Source organism: Erpetoichthys calabaricus, chromosome 7, assembly GCF_900747795.2.
Source record: "Erpetoichthys calabaricus chromosome 7, fErpCal1.3, whole genome shotgun sequence".
In the NCBI taxonomy this organism is placed as follows: Eukaryota; Metazoa; Chordata; class Cladistia; order Polypteriformes; family Polypteridae; genus Erpetoichthys; species Erpetoichthys calabaricus.
The window spans coordinates 187,970,824-187,994,402 of NC_041400.2; the positions used below are offsets into that span (position 1 = coordinate 187,970,824).

Genomic DNA, 23,579 nt, shown 5'->3' on the forward strand with positions numbered 1-23,579 from the left:
ACCTGATTTCAATTTCTGTCCATCTTTTCTTGTATGTCTCCTCAGGCTTCGTCAACCTGGATAGGAAGCCACAGTGAAATGCGCACTGAAAGTCATTCCGTCGATTTTTATTTGGTTTTTAATCCTCTCGTGAACTGCTTCTTAAACTTTTTTTTGTTCCTCGTGATCCAATCTTGCCCTTTTTAGTGTTTTTGAGACCCCAGTCTTTGACGACCATCAGGAGATTCACCGCAGACAGTCAGAGTGGGAGATGGGGATTCCCCCTGCCCCCATGGGGATTGATACCCCCCCATCATGGACAGTTGCTGCCAACTATTTCGGAAAGAAACGATGCTCTCGTGACTCCACACACATCACCAGGCCAGATACTTGGCATCTTCTGCCAGTGTCCCACCGCGCTCTTCATAGACAATTTATAGACATTTTAACTCTCAGGGGCTCTCGGACCCATTTCTGTGCTCCCTCCCTGCCTGAATCTCGATTTGAACTCTTTGTATGGCACATAATCACACACCCTCCGTCAACCTTTGTTACAAAACACTACATAAGTGCATTTATAGCCTTGGAAATGTTGGCAGCATCAATAATCCAGATGTACAGTAATAAAAAGTGCAATTGGCACGCTGCATTCATTTAACAACTCCATTTTATTAATATCCTAACTACATCTACTCTTCTATCCAAAAGCTTCATATGCTGCTGATTTATTACCACGACAAACGTTCAGTCCTTAAAATAATGAGGTAAGCGTATGTGGAGAACAGGCCTAGATACAATGTTTTTGTAAATGTTTTAAAAGGAAAGTTATGGTGCCTGAACAAATCCGTAACAATTTTCACAGGATTATACACAACATGTTTTCAGGCAGAAACCTACTGTTCCTGGACCATGGGGACAAAAAACAAAAACCTGACATCGTGGCTAACATCTGAAATCGACACACGGAAGGAAGAACTTTAGTGTCCTCTGTACACGCGGCCATAAGGACCCTATAAACCGCTTCATCTGACGGCCACATCCGAAACGCCTTTCATTAAGACGGCTTTGCCCTCTGATGGCTATCAAAGGTCTCGTTTCCTGAAACATTTGTGGTGATTATGATTGACAGATTCAATCTGAACACAAAAATAATTTCCAATTGATGACATCACGTAGGAAATTTGAGAAACATTACATTCACTTCTATCCTATTTAGTGTGTTTAACCACTTAATGTTGATGTCCTATTGCATTAGTTGACCTGAGCTAAAAAGGTTCTGCTGCTGATTTTTATTTGCACTTCGCTTCTGGTGTTTCCTGTTTCAGTGGCCAGCAGCGATGGAGTCCACTTGCCCTGATATCGCTTATCCATCATTGGAATGGCCTGGATGATCCTTTCCCCCTGTTCATCGCTGATTTCTTCTTTCTCTTTTTCTTCTTCCTCTTCTTCTTCTTCCACTTCCTCTTCTTCTGCTTCTCCTCTTCATCTTTTCCCACTTCTGTGTGGGGTTGATGTGCTTGATTGACCTTCTCCATACAGTTTGGTCCTGAATCTACTCGCTAGTCAACCTCGTTTCCTTCTGATCTTCTTTGACTTTATCCATCCACCCTCCACTCTTGGCCCTTCTTGCTTTCAATTCCCTTGGACTTCCACTCCCATCACTCTTTTGCCCACACATTTATTGTCTCTCCTCATCATGTGTCCACACCACTTCACCTCCACTCCTGTCCTTCCGTAGACGTCTCTCCTTCTTTTATTGTACCTCCGATTCTCTCATTTCTTATTCTGTGCTTTTTTTGTAACTCCACACTTCCATCTCCATATTCTCATTTCTTATCAACTTGACCTTGATTGTTTTGAAAAGGTAGCCATGAATTTACATTTTCTTTTTTCTTTCTTTCTTTCTCTCTCTTTCTTTCTTTCTTTCTTTCTTATCCAGTTGGCCTGAATTTACTTGGTTTGAGGATCTTTCTTTCTTTCTTTCTTTCTTTCTTTCTTTCTTTCTTTCTCTTTCTTTCTTTCTTTTTTTTCTTTTGTAGTTGACATGTTGTTGGTTTTGAAAAGGTAGCTATGAATTTGCATGATTCTTTCTTTCTTTCTTTCTTTCTTTCTTTCTTTCTTTCTTTCTTTCTTTCTTTCTTTCTTTCTTTCTTTCTTTCTTTCTCTTTCTTATCCAGTTGGCCTGAATTTACTTGGTTTGACTTTCTTTCTTTCTTTCTTTCTTTCTTTCTTTCTTTCTTTCTTTCTTTCTTTCTTTCTTTCTTTCTTTTGTAGTTGACCTGTTGTTGGTAATTGTTTTGAAAAGGTAGCTATGAATTTGCATGATTCTTTCTTTCTTTCTTTCTTTCTTTCTTTCTTTCTTTCTTTCTTTCTTTCTTTCTTTCTTTCTTTCTTTCTTATCCAGTTGGCCTGAATTTACTTGGTTTGAGGATCTTTCTTTCTTTCTTTCTTTCTTTCTTTCTTTCTTTCTTTCTTTCTTTCTTTCTTTCTTATCCATTTGGCCTGAATTTACTTGGTTTGAGGATCTTTCTTTCTTTCTTTCTTTCTTTCTTTCTTTCTTTCTTTCTTTCTTATCCATTTGGCCTGAATTTACTTGGTTTGAGGATCTTTCTTTCTTTCTTTCTTTCTTTCTTTCTTTCTTTCTTTCTTTCTTTCTTTCTTTCTTTCTTTCTTTCTTTCTAAACTAGCTGTGCTACTCATCTAAGACATGTGGAAATGTAATCAATCAACACAGACCTCAGTGTGAATGTTCACAGTACACCATGCAATGCATATGTATCTGTTAAAGCTCATTGGAAACAGGATTTGTAATATCAGTGTTGACATTTGTGATGCACCATCTGTTGGAATGGAAAATGCAATGCATTGTCTTAATAAAAATGTCCATCCATCCATCCATTTTCCAACCTGCTGAATCTGAACACAGAGTCACGGGGGTCTGCTGGAGCCAATCCCAGCCAACACAGGGCACAAGGCAGGAACCAATCCCGGGCAGGGTGCCAACCCACCGCAGGGCACGCACACACACACATACCCACCAAGCACACAGTAGGGCCAATTTAGAATTGCCAATCCACCTAACCTGCATGTCTTTGGACTGTGGGAGGAAACCGGAGCACCCGGAGGAAACCCACACAGACACGGGGAGAACATGCAAACTCCACACAGGGAGGACCCGGGAAGCAAACCCAGGTCTCCTTACAGTGAGGCAGCAGCGCTACCCACTGCACCACCGTGCCGCCCTACTAAAAATGTGATGAACCATATGTTGGAATGAGCAAGACATAGCAACTGGATTGACACAGAGGCAGATACATAAACAATTCTACCTTTATTAAGGTGGAGTCTTTCTTTCTTTCTTTCTTTCTTTCTTTCTTTCTTTCTTTCTTTCTTTCTTTCTTTCTTTCTTTCTTTCTTTCTTTCCAAGCTGTGCTACTCATCTAAGACATGTGGAAATCTAAGTAATCAATGCACAGCTCAGTGTTATTGTTTGCACTACACCACGCAATGCATATGTCTCTGTTATTAGCTCACTTGATACTGGATTTGTAAAATCAGTGTTCACGTTTGTGGTGCACCATTTGTTAGAATAGAAAATGCAATGCATTTTGTTTCATCATAACTATTTGTGACATACCATCTGTTGGAATGACAAATGCACTGCAGAGACATGCCAACCGGATGGACACACACACACACACACAGACACACATCCCTGTATTGAGATGGATAACTGACTTCTCATTAAGCTGCTGGGTTGGAACAAAACCCTGAAGCCCGCGTGGCCCCCCAGGAGCGACGCTGCTCACCACTGGTACTTCATAATGGTTTTCCTAGGTTTTTGTAACCCGCTTGTGTTTTTGCTCTCAGCTCTTTCACTTGTCCCCTTGTCCTGTCATGTTTCCTCCCATACACGCCCCCCAGCGTGACGTTTACTCGATTGTGTTGAGTTCTTTTGAATAAAAGCATCCGCTTAGCAAATATAAGGAAATGTCAATGTATCCGATCTCTTCTGTTTGACCCCAATCATGCAGGGATTTCATTAAAACAATATTTACAGCTGCTAATGGAAAAAGAGTTTGAAAAATGAACATAAGTCGAGATGAGATTCAAGAGTTGTTTTGTCTTTTTATAAAACTCGCTTTTTGCTGCTCCTTTAAGGATGAGCTCAAGAGCGCCCCCTCACGCCTTCACCGTCCAGTACCCCTGAGTGACAGTTTTGCTTGTATTACACAATCATATTATTCCACACATGGCGGAATCTGGTCATAAAAAAGAAAACTCGGCCAGAGCTGAAGACACAGGTGTGCACTCCAAATAGTTCAGACTGTGATTAACGGCTGAAGGGAATTTCATTCATAAATATCTCGGCCTTACCTGTCCCCAAGGCCCCGTAAACCATTCCGCTCTCTCGTAACAAGGGCCAAAGTTACAAAGCTTGCTTTCTGCCGGCTTCTCTTTGCCACAGCCTTCGAGAGGTAAGCTGCTAATGTGATTCATCAGGCAGATGACACTTCTCGTCTGGCTGCCGTTTCCGCATTCGGCCGAGCACTAGGAAAAGCGGGAGAGAAAAAACGAAAATCGTGAATGTGCAGGAATATCAGGTCAGGTCAGGTTGGGGAGCAGGCACACCCAACACACAACAAAACAGCACGGGATCCCGGTTGGCAACCTCCCCGCCTCCCAGGCAGACACGTGGTCCAGTCACCCCCTCTGGAAAATGACCCTCTATCTGCTGCAGCCAGGTGTTAGGTGGGTGTCCCGTTGGCCTGGTTCAGCCACTCGGGTCCCGTGAGCCGGATCACCCTCGGGTAATCATGCCACATGGCCATAGTGCCGTGACTGACGCCCTCTCACAATGCCTCATTCGGGCCTCAGTGAGCAACACAAAGTGACACCAACGGTACCCAAGGACCCTCTGAAGAGACACAGCACTGAAGGAGTCCAGTCTTCACCTCAGGTCACTGGATGGTGTCCATGTCTCGCAAACTGGAAGCACCAGGACTCTAAAGACTTTGCAGAGATATCAGGACCACCACACACCCCTTTCCAGTGTCCTCATGAGCCCCCCCATGCTCTCCCAATCCGTCTGCTGACTTCATAGGAAGAGTGACCAGACACATGAACGGTAAGTAAACCTCTCGACGACGAGGTCGACACTCTCTCCACAAACAGACACACTGCTGATGGCCGTGCCCAAGAGCTCATTAAAGGCCTGGCTGTTGGTTTTTATCAGGACCCTCACAAGCCCAGACACTCAGACCCCTCACTCAGTCTCTCGAGCGTCCTGATCAGAGCCTCCATTGACTCCGCGAAGATCACAGCATCGTCAGCAAAGTCGAGATCAGTGAATCTTTCTTCACCAACAGGTGCCCCACAGCCGCTGGACCCCACGACAATGCCCACCACCCAGTCCATGCAAGCACTGAACAGAGTAGGAGCAGAACACACCACTGATGGACCCCAGAATCAACTGGGAATAACGCAGAGGGTCTGCCCCCACTCTGCACAGCACTCCCAGTACCAGGTTACAGACCGCCCATGATATCCAGCAACCTTCAAATTGGCGAAATTAGACTAACACTGAATATCGTGCAGATTCTGCCAGTTCATTCAGGCAAGTGAGATACAAACATAACTGTAACTGATGGATTAATAACAATATAAACCGCATAGCTTTCAGGTAGACACTTTTAAACTTTGATCCTATGAGGTTTCCATTGTTGGGACTTTCATAAATAAAATAATAATAAAAAATGACAACAGTTCATTTCTGGAATTTGGCAGGGTTACAGAGCATTTTCAACTTTTATTCCGAGCCAGTAGGATGCAAAAGTCAACAAGTTGCATAAATTCTGGGTTACAATTCTAATTAGGGATTTTGTCTTTAAACAATGCGTTGACAGGAAAGCCCAAGCTTGTGTTAACGCCTGGTGGAGATCACGTCTGTGAAGGCCTCCCAACGTACAGTAAGGATCACCACGGGTGAGAAAAAATGTGGCTGAGCCTTAACTTTTCATTTTTGGGGATTGTTTGCAGTGCAGAATGTAACACCTGTGTCTCTGTTATATGCCATGTTGGTATGGGATTCGTAAAAGCAGTGCTAATATTTTTGGTGCGGCATCTGTTGGAATGACAGAGACATAGCAACCAGATGGACAGAGAGACAGACAGATAGACACACAGACATTTCTCCTTTCCGTTTGGTGATTTATTTATTCACTAGTTGTGCTACCCATCTATGACCTGTTGAAGTCTCAGTAATCACCCTAGACCTCAGCGTTTACATTTGCAGTGCACCAACTTTTCAATTTTGGGTATTGTTTGCAGTGACATTTGTTATGATGTTTGCAGTGCATAGTATATAATGTATATGTCTCTGTTATATGCCATTTGGTATGGGATTCGTTAAAGTAGTGTTAATGTTTGTGATGCGCCATCTGTTGGACTGATAAATGCAATGTATTTTGTTAGTAAAAATGTTTGTGATGCACCATCTGTTGGAATGAAAGATGCAAATGCATATGTCTCCTTTATATGCCATTTGGTATGAGATTCGTAAAAGTAGTGTTAATGTTTGTGCTGTGCCATCCGTTGGAGTGATAAATGCAATGCATTTTGTTAGTAAAAATGTTTGTGATGCGCCACCTTTTGGAATGACAGAGACATAGCAACCGGATGGACATACGGACAGACATACAGACACTTCTCCATTTATTAAGTTGGACTATTTATTTATTATTTGCTAGCCGTGCTACCCATCTAAGAAGAGTTGAAATCTAAGTAATCACTGTAGACCTCAGCGTTAAAGTTTACAGTGCAGCAAGCAATATATATGCCTCTGTTATATGCCATTTGGTATAGGGTTTGTAAAGCAGTGCTAATATTTGTGGTGTACCATCAGTTGGAATGGCTAATGCAATGCATTGTATTACTAAAAAATGTTTGTAATGAACCATATGTTGGAATAACAAAAACATAGTAATGGGATGGACACAGAGACAGATACATAGAAAATTGTACTTTTATTAAGGTTGGGTATTTATTTATTTCTTTATTTATTTAATAGCTGTGCTACTCATCTAAGACATGTTGAAATCTAAATAATCAACTCAGGCTTCAGTGTTAATTTTTGCAGTGAACCATGCCATGCATATGTCTCTATTAAAGCTCATTTGATATGGGATTTGTAAAAGCAGTGTTCACTTTGTGATGCGGCATCTGTTGGAATGACAAATGCAATACTTTTTTTTTATCATAAATATTTGTGACATACCATCTGTTGGAATGAAAAATGCAGTGCAGCGACATACCAGCAGGATGGACACACAGACAGACACACATCCTTGCATTAAGATAGATAACTGACTTCTCATTAAGGAACTGGGTTGGAACAAAACCCTACAGCTCATTTGATACGGGATTTGTAAAATCAGTGTTCACATTTGTGATGCGCCATCTGTTGGAATGACAAATGAAATGCATTTTTTTTTTCACCATAAATATTTGTGGTGTACCATCTGTTGGAATGGAAAATGCAATGCATTTTTTTCATCATAAATATTTGTGACATACCATCTGTTGGAATGACAAATGAACTGCAGATGGACACACAGACAGACAAGCATCCTTGTATTGCGATGGATAACTGATTTGCCATTAAGGAACTGGGTTGGAACAAAACCCTACAGCCAGTGTGGCCCTCCAGGACCAACGCTGCTCACCACTGGTACTTCATAATGGATTTCCTAGTAGGTTTCTGTAACCCAAGAATTGTATGTCGCTTGTATTTTTGCTCTCAGCTCTTTCACTTGTGATGGTCACCTTTGTCCCCTTGTCCTGTCATGTTTGCTCCCATACACTCCCCCAGCGTGACGTTTACTCGATTGTATCGAGTTCTTTTGTAAGCCACGTTGAATAAAAGCATCCACTTAGCAAATAAAAGGAAATGTAAATGTATCCGATCTCTTCCCGGACCTCAATCATGCCGGGATTTCATTAAAACAATATTTACAGCTGCTAATGGAAAAAGAGTTTGAAAAATGAACAGAGTCTAGATGAGATTCAAAAGTTGTTTTGTCTTTTCATATAAAAGGACAATAATTTGAATTAAAAACAAAACAGAAACATTATTTTTTTTTTTCTTTTTCTTTTCCCATGAATACAAAACAGAAGGTTACACAGACTGAATTAATTCCAGTTGATTCTTCTTTTTTAATGATATTTTAGGATTGCAGACCATTCTGGATTTGATTAGATTAACTGCTGCACAGGGAATCCCCTAGGCATGTGTTTCCTTTCCATTATATTAGAAAATGTAGGGCACAAACCCAAGCCGAGGTCACAAACAAGCCTTCTCTTGCTATATATTTTACAAACTCCTTGTGTTAATCGCACATTCATCATGGCTAATGTTGCTGGAATATTTTCCATTTGGAGACCTGCGGGGACAGGAACCAACTTAAATTGTGCAGTTAGTGCAGCAGGGAGGAATCAGGCATTTGTTCACATGCATTAATGATATAAAATGACAGGTACTAATAGACATTTTATATTATTATTATTTTACCCAGTAATACTTTATTTTTAAAAATGATGCAAGTGGAAGGTTATCTGGCTGGGCATCCTGCAAGCCCGGTGTTGTTTATGTGCACTAACTCAGACCCCTGGATGTTAATAAAAGCGATTTGTCAAGATGAAACCTCATCCCGTTTGATCCAAAAGTTTAATACAAGCTCTAAATGTGCCCTTAAATGTTGTAACATGCAGACTTAGCCAGCCTTTGTCCGCTCAGAATTGCTTTGCAAAATCCAAGTACTTTATTATGGAACTCACTGCACTACCCGCCTAAAGCCTGTGACATACTGAGCGTATGCAGCCTGAGCATAAACTGAGCGTGTGCAGCCTGCAGATATACTGAGTGCGTGCAGCCTGCAGATCTACCGAGCGTGTGCAGCCTGAGCATAAACTGAATGCGTGCAGCCTGCAGATCTACTGAGCATGTGCAGCCTGTGCATAAACTGAGCGTGTGCAGCCTGCAGATATACTGAGTGCGTGCAGCCTGCAGATCTACCGAGCGTGTGCAGCCTGAGCATAAACTGAATGCGTGCAGCCTGCAGATCTACTGAGCATGTGCAGCCTGCAGATATACTGAGCGCGTGCAGCCTGCGCATAAACTGAGCATGTGCAGCCTGTGCATAAACTGAGCATGTGCAGCCTGAGCATAAAACTGAGTGCGTGCAGCCTGCAGATCTACTGAGCATGTGCAGCCTGCGCATAAACTGAGCACGTGCAGCCTGTGCATAAACTGAGCTTGTGCAGCCTGCGCATAAACTGAGCGTGTGCAGTCTGCGCATAAACTGAGCGTGTGCAGCCTGCGCATAAACTGAGCATGTGCAGCCTGCGCATAAACTGAGCGTGTGCAGCCTGCAGATATACTGAACACGTGCAGCCTGTGCATAAACTGAGCTTGTGCAGCCTGCAGATATACTGAGCGCGTGCAGCCTGTGCATAAACTGAGCACTTGCAGCCTGCAGATATACTGAGTGCGTGCAGCCTGCAGATCTACCGAGCATGTGCAGCCTGAGCATAAACTGAATGCGTGCAGCCTGCAGATCTACTGAGCATGTGCAGCCTGCAGATATACTGAGCGCGTGCAGCCTGCGCATAAACTGAGCATGTGCAGCCTGTGCATAAACTGAGCATGTGCAGCCTGCGCATAAACTGAGCGTATGCAGCTTGCAGATCTACTGAGCATGTGCAGCCTGTGCATAAACTGAGCACTTGCAGCCTGCAGATATACTGAGTGCGTGCAGCCTGCAGATCTACCGAGCATGTGCAGCCTGAGCATAAACTGAAAGCGTGCAGCCTGCAGATCTACTGAGCATGTGCAGCCTGCAGATATACTGAGCATGTGCAGCCTGTGCATAAACTGAGCATGTGCAGCCTGAGCATAAACTGAGTGCGTGCAGCCTGCAGATCTACTGAGTATGTGCAGCCTGCGCATAAACTGAGCGTGTGCAGCCTGCAGATATACTGAACACGTGCAGCCTGTGCATAAACTGAGCTTGTGCAGCCTGCAGATATACTGAGCGCGTGCAGCCTGTGCATAAACTGAGCACTTGCAGCCTGCAGATATACTGAGTGCGTGCAGCCTGCAGATCTACCGAGCATGTGCAGCCTGAGCATAAACTGAATGCGTGCAGCCTGCAGATCTACTGAGCATGTGCAGCCTGCAGATATACTGAGCGCGTGCAGCCTGCGCATAAACTGAGCATGTGCAGCCTGAGCATAAACTGAGTGCGTGCAGCCTGCAGATCTACTGAGCATGTGCAGCCTGCAGAGATACTGAGCATGTGCCGCCTGTAGATTTACTGAGAGCGTGCCGCCTGCAGATCTACTGAGCATGTGCAGCCTGCGCATAAACTGAGCATGTGCAGCCTGTGCATAAACTGAGTGTGTGCAGCCTGCAGATCTACTGAGCGTGTGCCGCCTGCAGATCTACTGAGCACGTGCCACCTGCAGATCTACTGAGCATGTGCAGCCTGCACATAAACTAAGCGCGTGCAGCCTGTGCATAAACTGAGCACATGCAGCCTGCAGATATACTGAGTCATCTCGTCTTCAAATCTAATGAGCGTGTGCAGCCCGCAGATCTACTGAGCATGTGCAGCCTGTGCATAAACTGAGCGTGTGCAGCCTGCAGATATACTGAGCGTGTGCAGCCTGCAGATCTACTGAGCATGTGCAGCCTGTGCATAAACTGAGCGTGTGCAGCCTGCAGATATACTGAGCACGTGCCGCCTGTAGATCTACTGAGCATGTGCAGCCTGTGCATAAACTTAGCACATGCAGCCTGCAGATATACTGAGTGCATGCCGTCTGCAGATCTACAGAGAGCGTGCAGCCTGCAGATCTACTGAGCATGTGCAGCCTGCACATAAACTGAGCATGTGCAGCCTGCGCATAAAGTGAGCGTGTGCAGCCTGCAGATCTACTGAGCACGTGCCGCTTGCAGATCTACTGAGCATGTGGAGCCTGCGCATAAACTGAGCACATGTAGCCTGCAGATATACTGAGTGCATGCCGTCTGCAGATCTACTGAGCGTGTGCAGCCTGTGCATAAACTGAGTGTGTGCAGCCTGCAGATCTACTGAGCATGTGCAGACTGCGCATAAACTGAGCATGTGCAGCCTGCAGATATACTGAGCGCGTGCCACCTGCAGATCTACTGAGCATGTGCAGCCTGCGTATAAAACTGAGCGTGTGCAGCCTGCGCATGCACAGTGAGAGACCACAGCATGTTTATGTTAATATGCAGCCCATCTGATCGACGTGTTGATATTCTGCTGGTTTGTGGTGTCATGATCCAGTTTTTCACATAGCACTATGTTCATGATCTACCTGTATTGGGGGATTCTTGGGAAGGAGGGGAAATTTGGTGTAATCCTATCTGAGCTGGGGAAGTCGGATAGGCCCCCTCAGTGAACTGAGTGCGAACATTACAGGGCTGGCAGAGTCCCATGCGATCACCAAAGCATCAGAGCTTTACCTTTTCAAATGCCGCCCCGCAAGCCACATGCGGCCGACGACAACAACAACAACAACATTTATTTCTATCGCACATTTTCATACAAATGATGAAGCTCAAAGTGCTTTGCAAGATGAGGAAAGAGAAAAAAGACAAAATCTAAAAAATAAAATTAGGCAACATTGAATAAAAGTAAGGGTGGCACTGTGGCGCAGTGGGTAGCGCTGCTGCCTCGCAGTTGGGAGACCTGGGGACCTGGGTTCGCTTCCCGGGTCCTCCCTGTGTGGAGTTTGCATGTTGTCTGCGTGGGTTTCCTCCCTCAGTCCAAAGACATGCAGGTTAGGTGGATTGGCAGATTTTACCGTAAGAGAAATCCCTAAAGCACTAATTCATTTAGGTTTTAATTAGTTGATACTGGTGTAGACAAAGGTTTTCAATCATAAAAATACTTCCTTTCAAAAACTTAAAGTGTTGTACTCTAAGACAGGCTGAAATCTAATTATTCAGTAGTGCACCTTCTACTGGCATGTATTTTGTAATGCATGTAGTAATGAAATGCACTGCATTTTTCATTCCAACAGATGGTGCATCAGAAACATTTTCAGTAATTAAATCTATTACTACAAATGCTGGAATGACAAATAAAACACATATGTCTCTGCTACATGCCACTTAAAAGTAACAAACTAAATAAGAGCCAGCATGGGTTTATGAGAATAGCACCTCGCCAAACTAATCTGCACTGCCACTCCGCTGGGCCCTTGACGAAGGCCCTTAACCTGGAAACTGCTCCAGTGGTGTTATACAATGGCTGACCCAAAGGTCATGCGAAAAGACAGTTTCCCCATTGGGATTAGCAAAGTATATCAAATTTTAAAAAATCAAGAGTTGACAAAAGCAAAGCATACAACAGAATTTATTTAGACTTCCAAAAAACATTTGATACGGTCTGCCATCGAAAGCTAAGTCTAAAACTAGAAGCTGTAAGCATCCGAGGGAACCTGCAAAACTGGACCTCAGACTGGCAAACCGACAAGAGACAAAGAGTTCAGATAAGAGGAGAACGTGGTCACCAGTGGAGTCGTTTAGGGCAGGGGTGGGCAAAGTCATTCCTGGAGGGCCGCAGTGGCCACGGGTTTTTGTTCCAACCCAGTTGCTTAATTGGAAAACAATCCTTGCCAATAATTACATTTCATGGCTTATTAGTGCTTTAACTCTGCTATGTTAAATCATTCTCATATCCTAGATTTTTTTTTCCATTCTAAGGATATCATCCAAATACTTTGTAGTGTAAAACGGATGGTTACAGTAATTCTCAATCCTTCACTTTTTTCTCTTCTCTTTCCTTCCAAGTATTTAATAAACCAAATAGTGCCTGATAAATACAAACAGGTGTAAAGGGTAACAAGCAAAATGGATAACTACTGGTTTCTTTTGTCATTTGCATCTTATTGCTAATAAGGAGGAATTAAAAACCGAGAATGCAGCTGTTTAAGACTTACAGTGGTGTGAAAACTATTTGCCCCCTTCCTGATTTCTTATTCTTTTGCATGTTTGTCACACAAAATGTTTCTGATCATCAAACACATTTAACCATTAGTCAAATATAACACAAGTAAACACAAAATGCAGTTTTTAAATGATGGTTTTTATTATTTAGGGAGAAAAAAAATCCAAACCTACATGGCCCTGTGTGAAAAAGTAATTGCCCCCTTGTTAAAAAATAACCTAACTGTGGTGTATCACACCTGAGTTCAATTTCCGTAGCCACCCCCAGGCCTGATTACTGCCACACCTGTTTCAATCAAGAAATCACTTAAATAGGAGCTGCCTGACACAGAGAAGTAGACCAAAAGCACCTCAAAAGCTAGACATCATGCCAAGATCCAAAGAAATTCAGGAACAAATGAGAACAGAAGTAATTGAGATCTATCAGTCTGGTAAAGGTTATAAAGCCATTTCTAAAGCTTTGGGACTCCAGCGAACCACAGTGAGAGCCATTATCCACAAATGGCAAAAACATGGAACAGTGGTGAACCTTCCCAGGAGTGGCCGGCCGACCAAAATTACCCCAAGAGCACAGAGACGACTCATCCGAGAGGTCACAAAAGACCCCAGGACAACGTCTAAAGAACTGCAGGCCTCACTTGCCTCAATTAAGGTCAGTGTTCACGACTCCACCATAAGAAAGAGACTGGGCAAAAACGGCCTGCATGGCAGATTTCCAAGACGCAAACCACTGTTAAGCAAAAAGAACATTAGTGCTCGTCTCAATTTTGCTAAGAAACATCTCAATGATTGCCAAGACTTTTGGGAAAATACCTTGTGGACTGATGAGTCAAAAGTTGAACTTTTTGGAAGGCAAATGTCCCGTTACATCTGGCGTAAAAGGAACACAGCATTTCAGAAAAAGAACATCATACCAACAGTAAAATATGGTGGTGGTAGTGTGATGGTCTGGGGTTGTTTTGCTGCTTCAGGACCTGGAAGGCTTGCTGTGATAGATGGAACCATGAATTCTACTGTCTACCAAAAAATCCTGAAGGAGAATGTCCGGCCATCTGTTCGTCAACTCAAGCTGAAGCGATCTTGGGTGCTGCAACAGGACAATGACCCAAAACACACCAGCAAATCCACCTCTGAATGGCTGAAGAAAAACAAAATGAAGACTTTGGAGTGGCCTAGTCAAAGTCCTGACCTGAATCCAATTGAGATGCTATGGCATGACCTTAAAAAGGCGGTTCATGCTAGAAAACCCTCAAATAAAGCTGAATTACAACAATTTTGCAAAGATGAGTGGGCCAAAATTCCTCCAGAGCACTGTAAAAGACTCATTGCAAGTTATCGCAAACGCTTGATTGCAGTTATTGCTGCTAAGGGTGGCCCAACCAGTTATTAGGTTCAGGGGGCAATTACTTTTTCACACAGGGCCATGTAGGTTTGGATTTTTTTTTCTCCCTAAATAATAAAAACCACCATTTACAAACTGCATTTTGTGTTTACTTGTGTTATATTTGACTAATGGTTAAATGTGTTTGATGATCAGAAACATTTTGTGTGACAAACATGCAAAAGAATAAGAAATCAGGAAGGGGGCAAATAGTTTTTCACACCACTGTAAATAAGCAATAAGGGTTCAAAATCTTAATGAGGGAGATGACTAAAATGAAGCAGAAGTGTTTCTAGAGCAATAAGTGCTTCTTATTAAGCAATTGGGTGGGAACAAAAACCTGCAGCCACTGCGGCCCTCCAGGAATGACTTTGCCCACCCCTGGCTTAGGGGACTGTCCTTCGTTCCATTAGTTATTTCTATTTTATATTAATAACTCACTTGGCATCTCTGCCACTCGCGTATGTGGATTTCACTTTCACCAAACAACAAATCTTTTAATTCTCGCAGTTAGGCCTCTTCATTGGGAAGAAACACGTTTCCCTGATGGCAACACGAATTAGACGATCTACAAGTCTCTGACTTAAAGTTTAAATCTGAACAATATATTCAATCTCTTTTTGCAGTTCTGTTATTTCACAGAGTAATAATTTCCGTTTGTTTGCGCTAATGTGATCTTTACTATCATTTTTTTGAGACTTCAAATTTTCGAACTTCAATTATCTCTAACCTGCTGTGTGTCTCGCCAACGTTTTTGAACCTCTTTAAGACGTTCTACTTTGTCATCTACTCTTTGTCTTTTATTTACGGCCGTAGTTAAATCTCTTGGCACAAAGTCTCGTCTCGCAGGACGTGAAAGTGTCTCTCTGAGAAAGTCACGTCTTGTCCCAGGATAAAACGTCTCGTCTCATCCCAGGATTTTTTTTATTATAATAGAGAGACATCAATTCCGGTGCAGTTAGCAAACTTGCAAATTTTGCAGCAAAATTTGAGCAATGGCAGACACTGATAATTCAGAAAGACTTGGACCGGCTTCAGGACTGGGCGAACACTTGGACAATGCAGTTTAATGCAGAAAAGTGCAAAGTGCTACACGTGGGCAACGGGAGCGTCAATTATAAATACAAGATGGGAGACGATGAGGTAGAGGAGGCAACCTGTGAAAAGGATTTAAGAGTTTATGTTAACATAACATATTCAGCATGTAGGTAATCCACAGAAATGATTAAAACATCTAATAAAATGTATGATATGTTGTAAAAACTGTTGAAAATAAATAAAGGAACATTATGCTCAAACTATATAATGCAGTAGTAAGACCACATCCGGAGTTTTGTGTGCAGTTCTGGTCACCACATCACAAGAAAGACATAGCAGCACTTGAAGCAGTGCAGAGGAGAGAAACCAGGATCATCATGGGAGTAAAGGACATGACCAACTGTAACAGACTCAGAGAATTAAACCTGCTAGGACCAAAAAAGAAAACGTGTGGGAATGAGAGGGAGGTCAGAGGAATGGTGAGGATTCACCGAGTAGAATTGGTGAAGGTGGAGGAGTTTAAATACTTGGGATCAACAGTACAGAAAAACAGGGAGTGTGGAAGAGAGAAGAAGAATGGAGTGGATGGAGAAGAGTGTCAGGAGTGATTTGTGACAGACAGGTATCAGCAAGAGTGAAAGGGAAGGCCTACAGGACGGTAGTGAGACCAGCTATGTTATATGGGTTGGAGACGGTGGCACTGACCAGAAAGTAGGAGACAGAGCTGGAGGTGGCAGAGTTAAAGATGTTAAGATTTGCATTGGGTGTGACAAGGATGGACAGGATTATACATGAAGACATTAGAAGGTCAGCTCAGGTGGGACGGTTTGGAGACAAAGTCAGGGAGGAGAGATTGTGTTGGTTTGGACATGTGCAGAGGAGAGAAGCTGAGTATATAAACAACTGCATTTGCAATTTCACACAAACATTAGGAAGTTTTTCTTCACACAGAGAACCACAGATACATGGAATAAGCGACCAAGTAGTGTGGTAGACAGTAGGGACCTTCCAAATGTAATGTTATTTTAGAAGAATTAAGGGGATAGGACTGCCAAGCTTTTTTGGGCTGAATGGCCTACTCTCATCTAAATTGTTCAAATGTTTTAATACGCAAGAGCCAAGATCTTCAATGAGCCAGGACCATTTGCATACATACAGTGACTGCAAGAGGTAACATTTCATACCTACAGTACCAACATACAAATTAATACAGTCCAAACTCTATATTTGAAATTTACCCTTAACAAGTTTCCAACTGTGTCCCCATGTTCTTGATGAACTCATTTTAAAATAACCATCTCGATACACTGGACTAATTCCCTTCATATTTTTAAACACTTCAGTCAGATCTCCTCTTAATCTTCTTTAAAGGCTCAGCTCTTTTAATCTTTCCTCATAACTCATCCCCTGTAGCCCTCTAATCAGCCTAGTTGCTCTTCTCTGGACCTTCTCTAGTGTTGCTATGTCCTTTATGAAGCCTGGAAACCATAACTACACCCAGTACTCCAGATGAGGCCTCACCAATGTGTTATAAAACTTGAGCAGAACCTCCTGTGACTTGTACTCCACACGTCAAGGCGCTATATAACCTGACCTTCTGTTAGCCTTCTTAATGGCTTCTGTCTGGCAGTTGATTGTGTCGAGTCCACTATGACTCCTAATCCTTTTCATAAGTTGTACTCTCAATTTTCTGACCGCCCATTGTGTATTCAAACCTCACATTTTTACTTCCTATGTGTAATTCTTTACATTACTGACATTAAATTTCATCTGCCACAAATCTGCCCAAGCCTGTCTGCCATCCAAGTCCTTCTGTGATGATATAATGGATTCCAAATTATCTGCCAATCCACCTATCTTGGTAACATCTACAGACTTAACCAGCTTGTGACTTATATTCCTATCCAAATCATTTATATAATGTAAATTAAAAATAGCAGCAGCCCAACACTAACACCTGCTGGACACCACTCTGAACTTCACCCAGTTATGATGAGGCTCCTTGCACCATCACCCTCTGCTTTCTGTGTCCGAGCCAATTCAAGGCGCTATATAACCTGACATTCTGTTAGCCTTCTTAATGGATTCTGAACACTGTCAGGAAGTCAACAGCTTAGAGTCTACTAGATAGATAGATAGATAGATAGATAGATAGATAGATAGATAGATAGATAGATAGATAGATAGATAGATAGATAGATAGATAGATAGATAGATAGATAGATAGATAGATAGATACTTTATTAATCCCAATGGGAAATTCACTCCTGAATCCTTCCCATAAGGCATACTCTCGATTTTCAGACCTCCCATTATGTATTTAAACCTAACATTTTTACTTCCTACACGTAGTACTTTACATTTATTGACATTAAATTTCATCATCCACAAATCTGCCCAAACCTGTGTGCTGTCCAAGTCCCTCTATGATGATCCAACAGATTCTCAATTATCTGCCAATCCACCTGTCTTGGTATCATCTGCAAACTTAACCAGCTTGTTACTTATATTCCTATCCATATTATTATAGTGAGAAGTCAAGCAAAATGACACCTTTTATTGGCTAACTAAAAAGTTTTTTTAGTTAGCTAATAAAAGGTGTCATTTTGCTTGACTTCTCGCTACATTCAAAATGGCTAACATGGTTAACACCCTCGTATTATATCCATATCCATCCATCCATCCATCCATTATCCAACCTGCTATATCCTAACTACAGGGTCACAGGGGTCTACTGGAGCCAATCCCAGCCAACACAGGGCACAAGGCAGGAAGCAAACCCTGGGCAGGGTGCCAGCCCACCGCAGGGCTATATCCATATCATTTATATCTATTACAAATAGCAGCAGCCCAACACTGCCCTCTGCTGGTCACCACTCTTAACTTACTCGCACCATCACCCTCTGACTTGATATTCTGCTAACCTTCTAAATGGCTTCTGAACACTATCTGGCAGTTGATAGCGTCGAGTCCACTACGACTCCTAAATCCTTCTCATAAGGCATACTCTCGATTTTCAGATCTCCCAATATGTATTTAAACCTAACATTTTTACTTTATACATGTAGTAGTTTATATTTATTGACATTAAATTTCATCTGCCACAAATCTGCCCAGGCCTGTGTTCTGTCCAAATCCTTCTGTAATGATATAACAGATTCCAAATTATCTGCCAATCCACCTGTCTTGGTATCATCTTCAAACGTAACCTGCTTGTTACTTATATTCCTATGCATATCATTGTAGTGAGAAGTCAAGCAAAATGACACCTTTTATTGGCTAACTAAAAAGTCTTAGTTAGCCAATAAAAGGTGGCATTTTGCTTGACTTCTCACTACATTCATACAGCCTAACATGGTACAACACCCTAGTACTACAGTATATCCATATCATTTATATCTATTACAAATAGCAGCAGCCCAACACTGCCCCCTGCTGGTCACCACTCTTTACATTGGCCAATGATAGATAGATAGATAGATAGATAGATAGATAGATAGATAGATAGATAGATAGATAGATAGATAGATAGATAGATAGACGACCGGCTATGGACTCCGGTCGCCACCCCCAGGCCGCTAGGAGGAGCCCTCCGCACAGCATATTTGTGCCCCGAGTTCCAGCAGGGCCTCATGGACTCTGTAGTGTTGTGACACAGCCCTGCTGGATACCTTGAGGGCCGCCAGGAGTCGCTGTAGGGGGGCTAGTGGGCTCTGGCATGCCCTATAACCCGGGAGTGTGTATCAGTCACGTGACTGGAGGAAGTGACGTGCTCCCGGGATAATGAAGAGGACTGTTTGCCCTGACCCGGAAGGAAATGGACTTGTGGGTTGTGCTTGGAACCACTTCCGGGTCAGGAGCTATAAAAGGACTCTGGGAAGCCCAGAACACTGAGCTGAGCTGGGAGGAAGGTGGGCTAAGTGTCTGGGAGTGGAGGATTGTGTTTTGGAGAAATAGTTTATTAAGTATATGAGTGTGGTGTGTGTAGTGCTTGGTGCACTGTACAATAATAAAATAAATAGAAGTTGTACTTTTACCTCATGTCAAGAGTGGTACCTGAGGGTTCAAGAGGTGGCTCTACGCTACATCTGTTACAATAGATAGATAGATATGAAAGGCACTATATGATAGATAGATAGATAGATAGATAGATAGATAGATAGATAGATAGATAGATAGATAGATAGATAGATAGATAGATAGATATGAAAGGCACTATATAATAGATAGATAGATATGAAAGGCACTATATAATAGACAGATAGATAGATAGATAGATAGATAGATAGATAGATAGATAGATAGATAGATAGATAGATAGATATGAAAGGCACTATATAATAGATAGATAGATATGAAAGGCACTATATAATAGATAGACAGACAGATAGATAGATAGATAGATAGATAGATAGATAGATAGATAGATAGATAGATAGATAGATAGATAGATAGATAGATAGATATGAAAGGCACTATATAATAGATAGATAGATATGAAAGGCACTATATAATAGAGAGACAGATAGATAGATCTTTATTGTCATTGTCACTTTTACAAAGGAACAACGAAATTGAAGGTGCAGTCGACTCAGTGTGAGGCATAAGAGTTAAAAAGTAATAACAAAACGAATAGTAATAAAAGTACTTTACAAAATATACAAATTGCATTGGTTAAATGTACAAATTGTACTTAAGTTCTAAATTGCACATTGGGAGACTGATACAGAGCAGTTTTATTCTGAGTTCAAGGCCATTATTGTTTTTGAATAAAAGCTGTTTCTAAGGCGGTTTCTCCTGGTTTTCATTGCTCTGTATCTCTTGCCCGATGGCAAAAGCTGGAAGAGCCAATGACTGGGATGTGACGAATCCTGTGAAATGTCTATTGCTTTTTGCGGCATCAGGAGGTGTAGATTTTTCCAGAGTGGGGAGGGCATAGCCAATTGTTCTCTCTGCTGTCCTGACAACCCTGTGAAGTGCTTTCCTGTCTGAGGAAGTGCAGCTGCCGTACCACACACACAGTCCATACGTGAGCACTCTCTCAATGGAACAGTGATAAAAGGCAAGGAGCAGATTTTTGGGGAGATGGTTCTTTCTGAGGATTCTCAGAAAATACGGTCTCTGAGGTTCCTCACACCATCACTCTCTGCTTACTGCGTCTGAGCCAATTCTGCACCCACCTACGTACCACACCCTGAACGGCCATTTCTTTTAGTCTGATGCCCACGTCTCATGTGGCACCTTATTAAATGTCTCCCCCAGGTAATATTAATCAGTCTGCATAGAGAATTCAGCTACTTATCCAGTGCTATAATAAAGGATGTACATACTGACTCATTGCAATACTGATTCAGGCTGTAATTTAAGAGTACTTAAAGAGAATTTGCGCAACAAAAGCTGTCATAAAATATAGAATACAGTAAAGAGAAGATTCATTATTTAATTTTATACAGTTCTATGCCAAATGAACAAAAACTGGAATAGCAGTGTCACTGCTATTTAATGTGCTGATGGGATTGACTCTCATTCAGATAACATAAACATCACCCCAATTGTAGCTGCCTACCCTGTCACTCCATTCGGTCATGAACCAGCTCCTCGCACAGGGTCCGGCGTCGCAGTTCTCCGAGTACTCCGGCTTCAGCTTCATGTTACACTCTTCATCATGGACAACGTCACCTAGATTGTCCACACATTTGATGTCTCGGGTTCTTTGTCCCACTCCACAGGGTACTGAACACTGTAGAACAAAACAGAAAGATACAACACTTTCTTCTGCAAATAAGCGTGAAATGACAGTGTTGGAAATACCAAAACAATTCAATTGAAGAATTTTGGAAAGTATAAGACAAATTCAGATATACTATATAATAAAATACACATCTATTTAAATTACAATAAAAAGTCTGTTTCCTAACATTGTATAATTTGATTTTAAGAATGAGCAGAGGCATGCACTGAAGGGGCTTATTTTTTCATTTTTCTTTTGTAAAGGTCAGCAAATATGGGATGGCATCCTGGCCGGGATTGGTCCCATTCCCTTCCACATATGGGGCCTCATGTATAAACGGTGCGTACGCACAAAAATGTTGCGTACGAACGTTTCCACACTCAAATCGAGATGTATAAAACCTAAACTTGGCATAAAGCCATAGCTCAATGTTCGGCGTACGCAAGTTCTCTGCTCGGTTTTGCAAACTGGTGGCACCCAGCGTCAAAGCAGTGCTACTGTTCCTGTGTGGTTACCCTTTCTTTTTTAGATCCACATCTCTGACGCGGCTTTATAAATACACTGAAACTAACTGCATATTGTTTATTAGTTTAAGGCATCTGATTGTAATAAACCTGTAACAATGTAATGGTCCATGGAATGGCCAAACTATTCCAAATACCATAGCTGCTTTAGCGTTGTTACTCTCACTGCACCTTCTTCTTCTTTCAGCTGCTCCCATTAGGGGTTGCCACAGTGGATCATCTTTTTCCATATTACTCTCACTGCACCACTCGGAGTATTTATATCACTATATCTGAGTGGGGAATCACAGCTCTACAGCAGCTGATCGTAAAAAGAATTATCGGTATACAGCATCAAGCACACACTGGCTCAGCCATGCTGTCTATTTGAACTGCCCTCATGTGACAAACACTTCAGAGCCTTTCCTGTACGGACCTTGCGGTTCATTAACAGTTTCATCCCAAGAACTCTAAACGCACTCAATCAGTCCATCAAGTGCTCCTTGTAGAACTGTCTGTACTTATAAGTACAATCACCTCACTGTAAACTTGCGATACAGTTATAATATTGCACAACCTGAGCCACTTTATAAAGCGCGTATTTACATATGATGACGATATCATTTTTAAGGTGAAATGCAGCAAAATATGTTTATTATATTATACAGATAAAACTTTAACTTGATTTAAATAATCTATATTGTTAATAATTAAACATGTGAGGACACGGTGTCACAGCGTTAGCGACGAGCTGGCACCCCAATTGTTCCTGCCTTGCGCTGTATTCTTGCTGGGGTTGGCACGACACTGGAAGGATAGATAAACACGTACTACGAAGATATTTCAGTGTTCCTTAAAAGTTATGAAGAATCGGCGTTCTAAGCTTACAGATGGCTTAACGTCTATTACATATCAAGTATACATCTCAGTATTTTAGTTATTCAGAGAGCTGTAATATCATGAATGTAATGGATTCTGTGTCCTGTCGGAGGAAGAGAAAGCCCGTTTAAGAAGCACGTAGTGATTCACACACGTAGAGCACATAGAAGATCAAATACAAAACAAAGCATTTAATGTGCTACTTTAGTTACGAGGGGATTTGAGAAACTACTAAATTAAACAATTTTTACGATTAAGTTTATGATGTTTTACTTTAATGACAAAATAAACTACGTGATTAAAGTGGAAATTTTCAGACTAAAGTTGACATTTTCTGCTTTTTTCCCCATTGTGTCCCTATTTTTTTTTCTCTGTACCCTAATAAGCTTTCATATGACACTTAGACTGTGGGCTACGACTCACCTTTCACAGCTACTTTGATGTCTGACAACTTCTTTTTTATTTCGAGCACTGTGCGACTTTGTGAACTTGAGCTTTCGAGTTTCTCCGACACTCTATGTCACTCGATCAACTTCCTTTTGTTGTTTATATCACTGTTTAAACCAACAAATAGTACGTTTTTCTTTGCCTCCACTTGGTATTCGCTGAAATTCTTCTATTTTCCCTCATGCTTTTGCCATTGCCTTTTCACAGAAGGCTGAGCTTAAGGGCTATTTATATTGATTTGCATATTCAAAGAGGCGTAATTCTGGGAGGGGTTGGGGCGGGACAGCAGGCGCGTGCACGTGCGTTACTTTTCACGCTGACCGGGATTTATGGAGTGGAAGAACGTGGAAGTTTGCGAACACACAGATTTCTGTATCTGGATTTTTTTGTGCATACGAACATTTCCGCTTTTGTACGCCATGTTTTACTGTGAATTCTACACACGGTGTTATGCATGAGGCCGCTGGTGTGGATGTGCTGACATGTGCTTTGCAATCGCTGGAGGCTGTTGAGGGTTTTTGGTCTGTTCTGTGGTGTCAGATTTAAATAAACAAATACATTTTGCACTTAAAAACTTGGGTT

General features: G+C 42.0%; 1 protein-coding gene across 1 annotated transcript in view; it reads right to left on the reverse strand.

The window, feature by feature from the left end:
• The window catches only part of adamtsl7 (ADAMTS-like 7), a 361,338-nt gene that overhangs the window by 18,231 nt on the left and 319,528 nt on the right, over window positions 1-23,579 (reverse strand). Inside the window, exons 8-9 of the mRNA XM_051929912.1 lie at window positions 21,004-21,177; window positions 4,357-4,530 (exon numbers count right to left, since the gene is read on the reverse strand). Of these exons, the coding sequence (XP_051785872.1) occupies window positions 4,357-4,530; window positions 21,004-21,177 (348 nt within the window). The remainder of the gene's footprint in view (window positions 1-4,356; window positions 4,531-21,003; window positions 21,178-23,579) is intronic.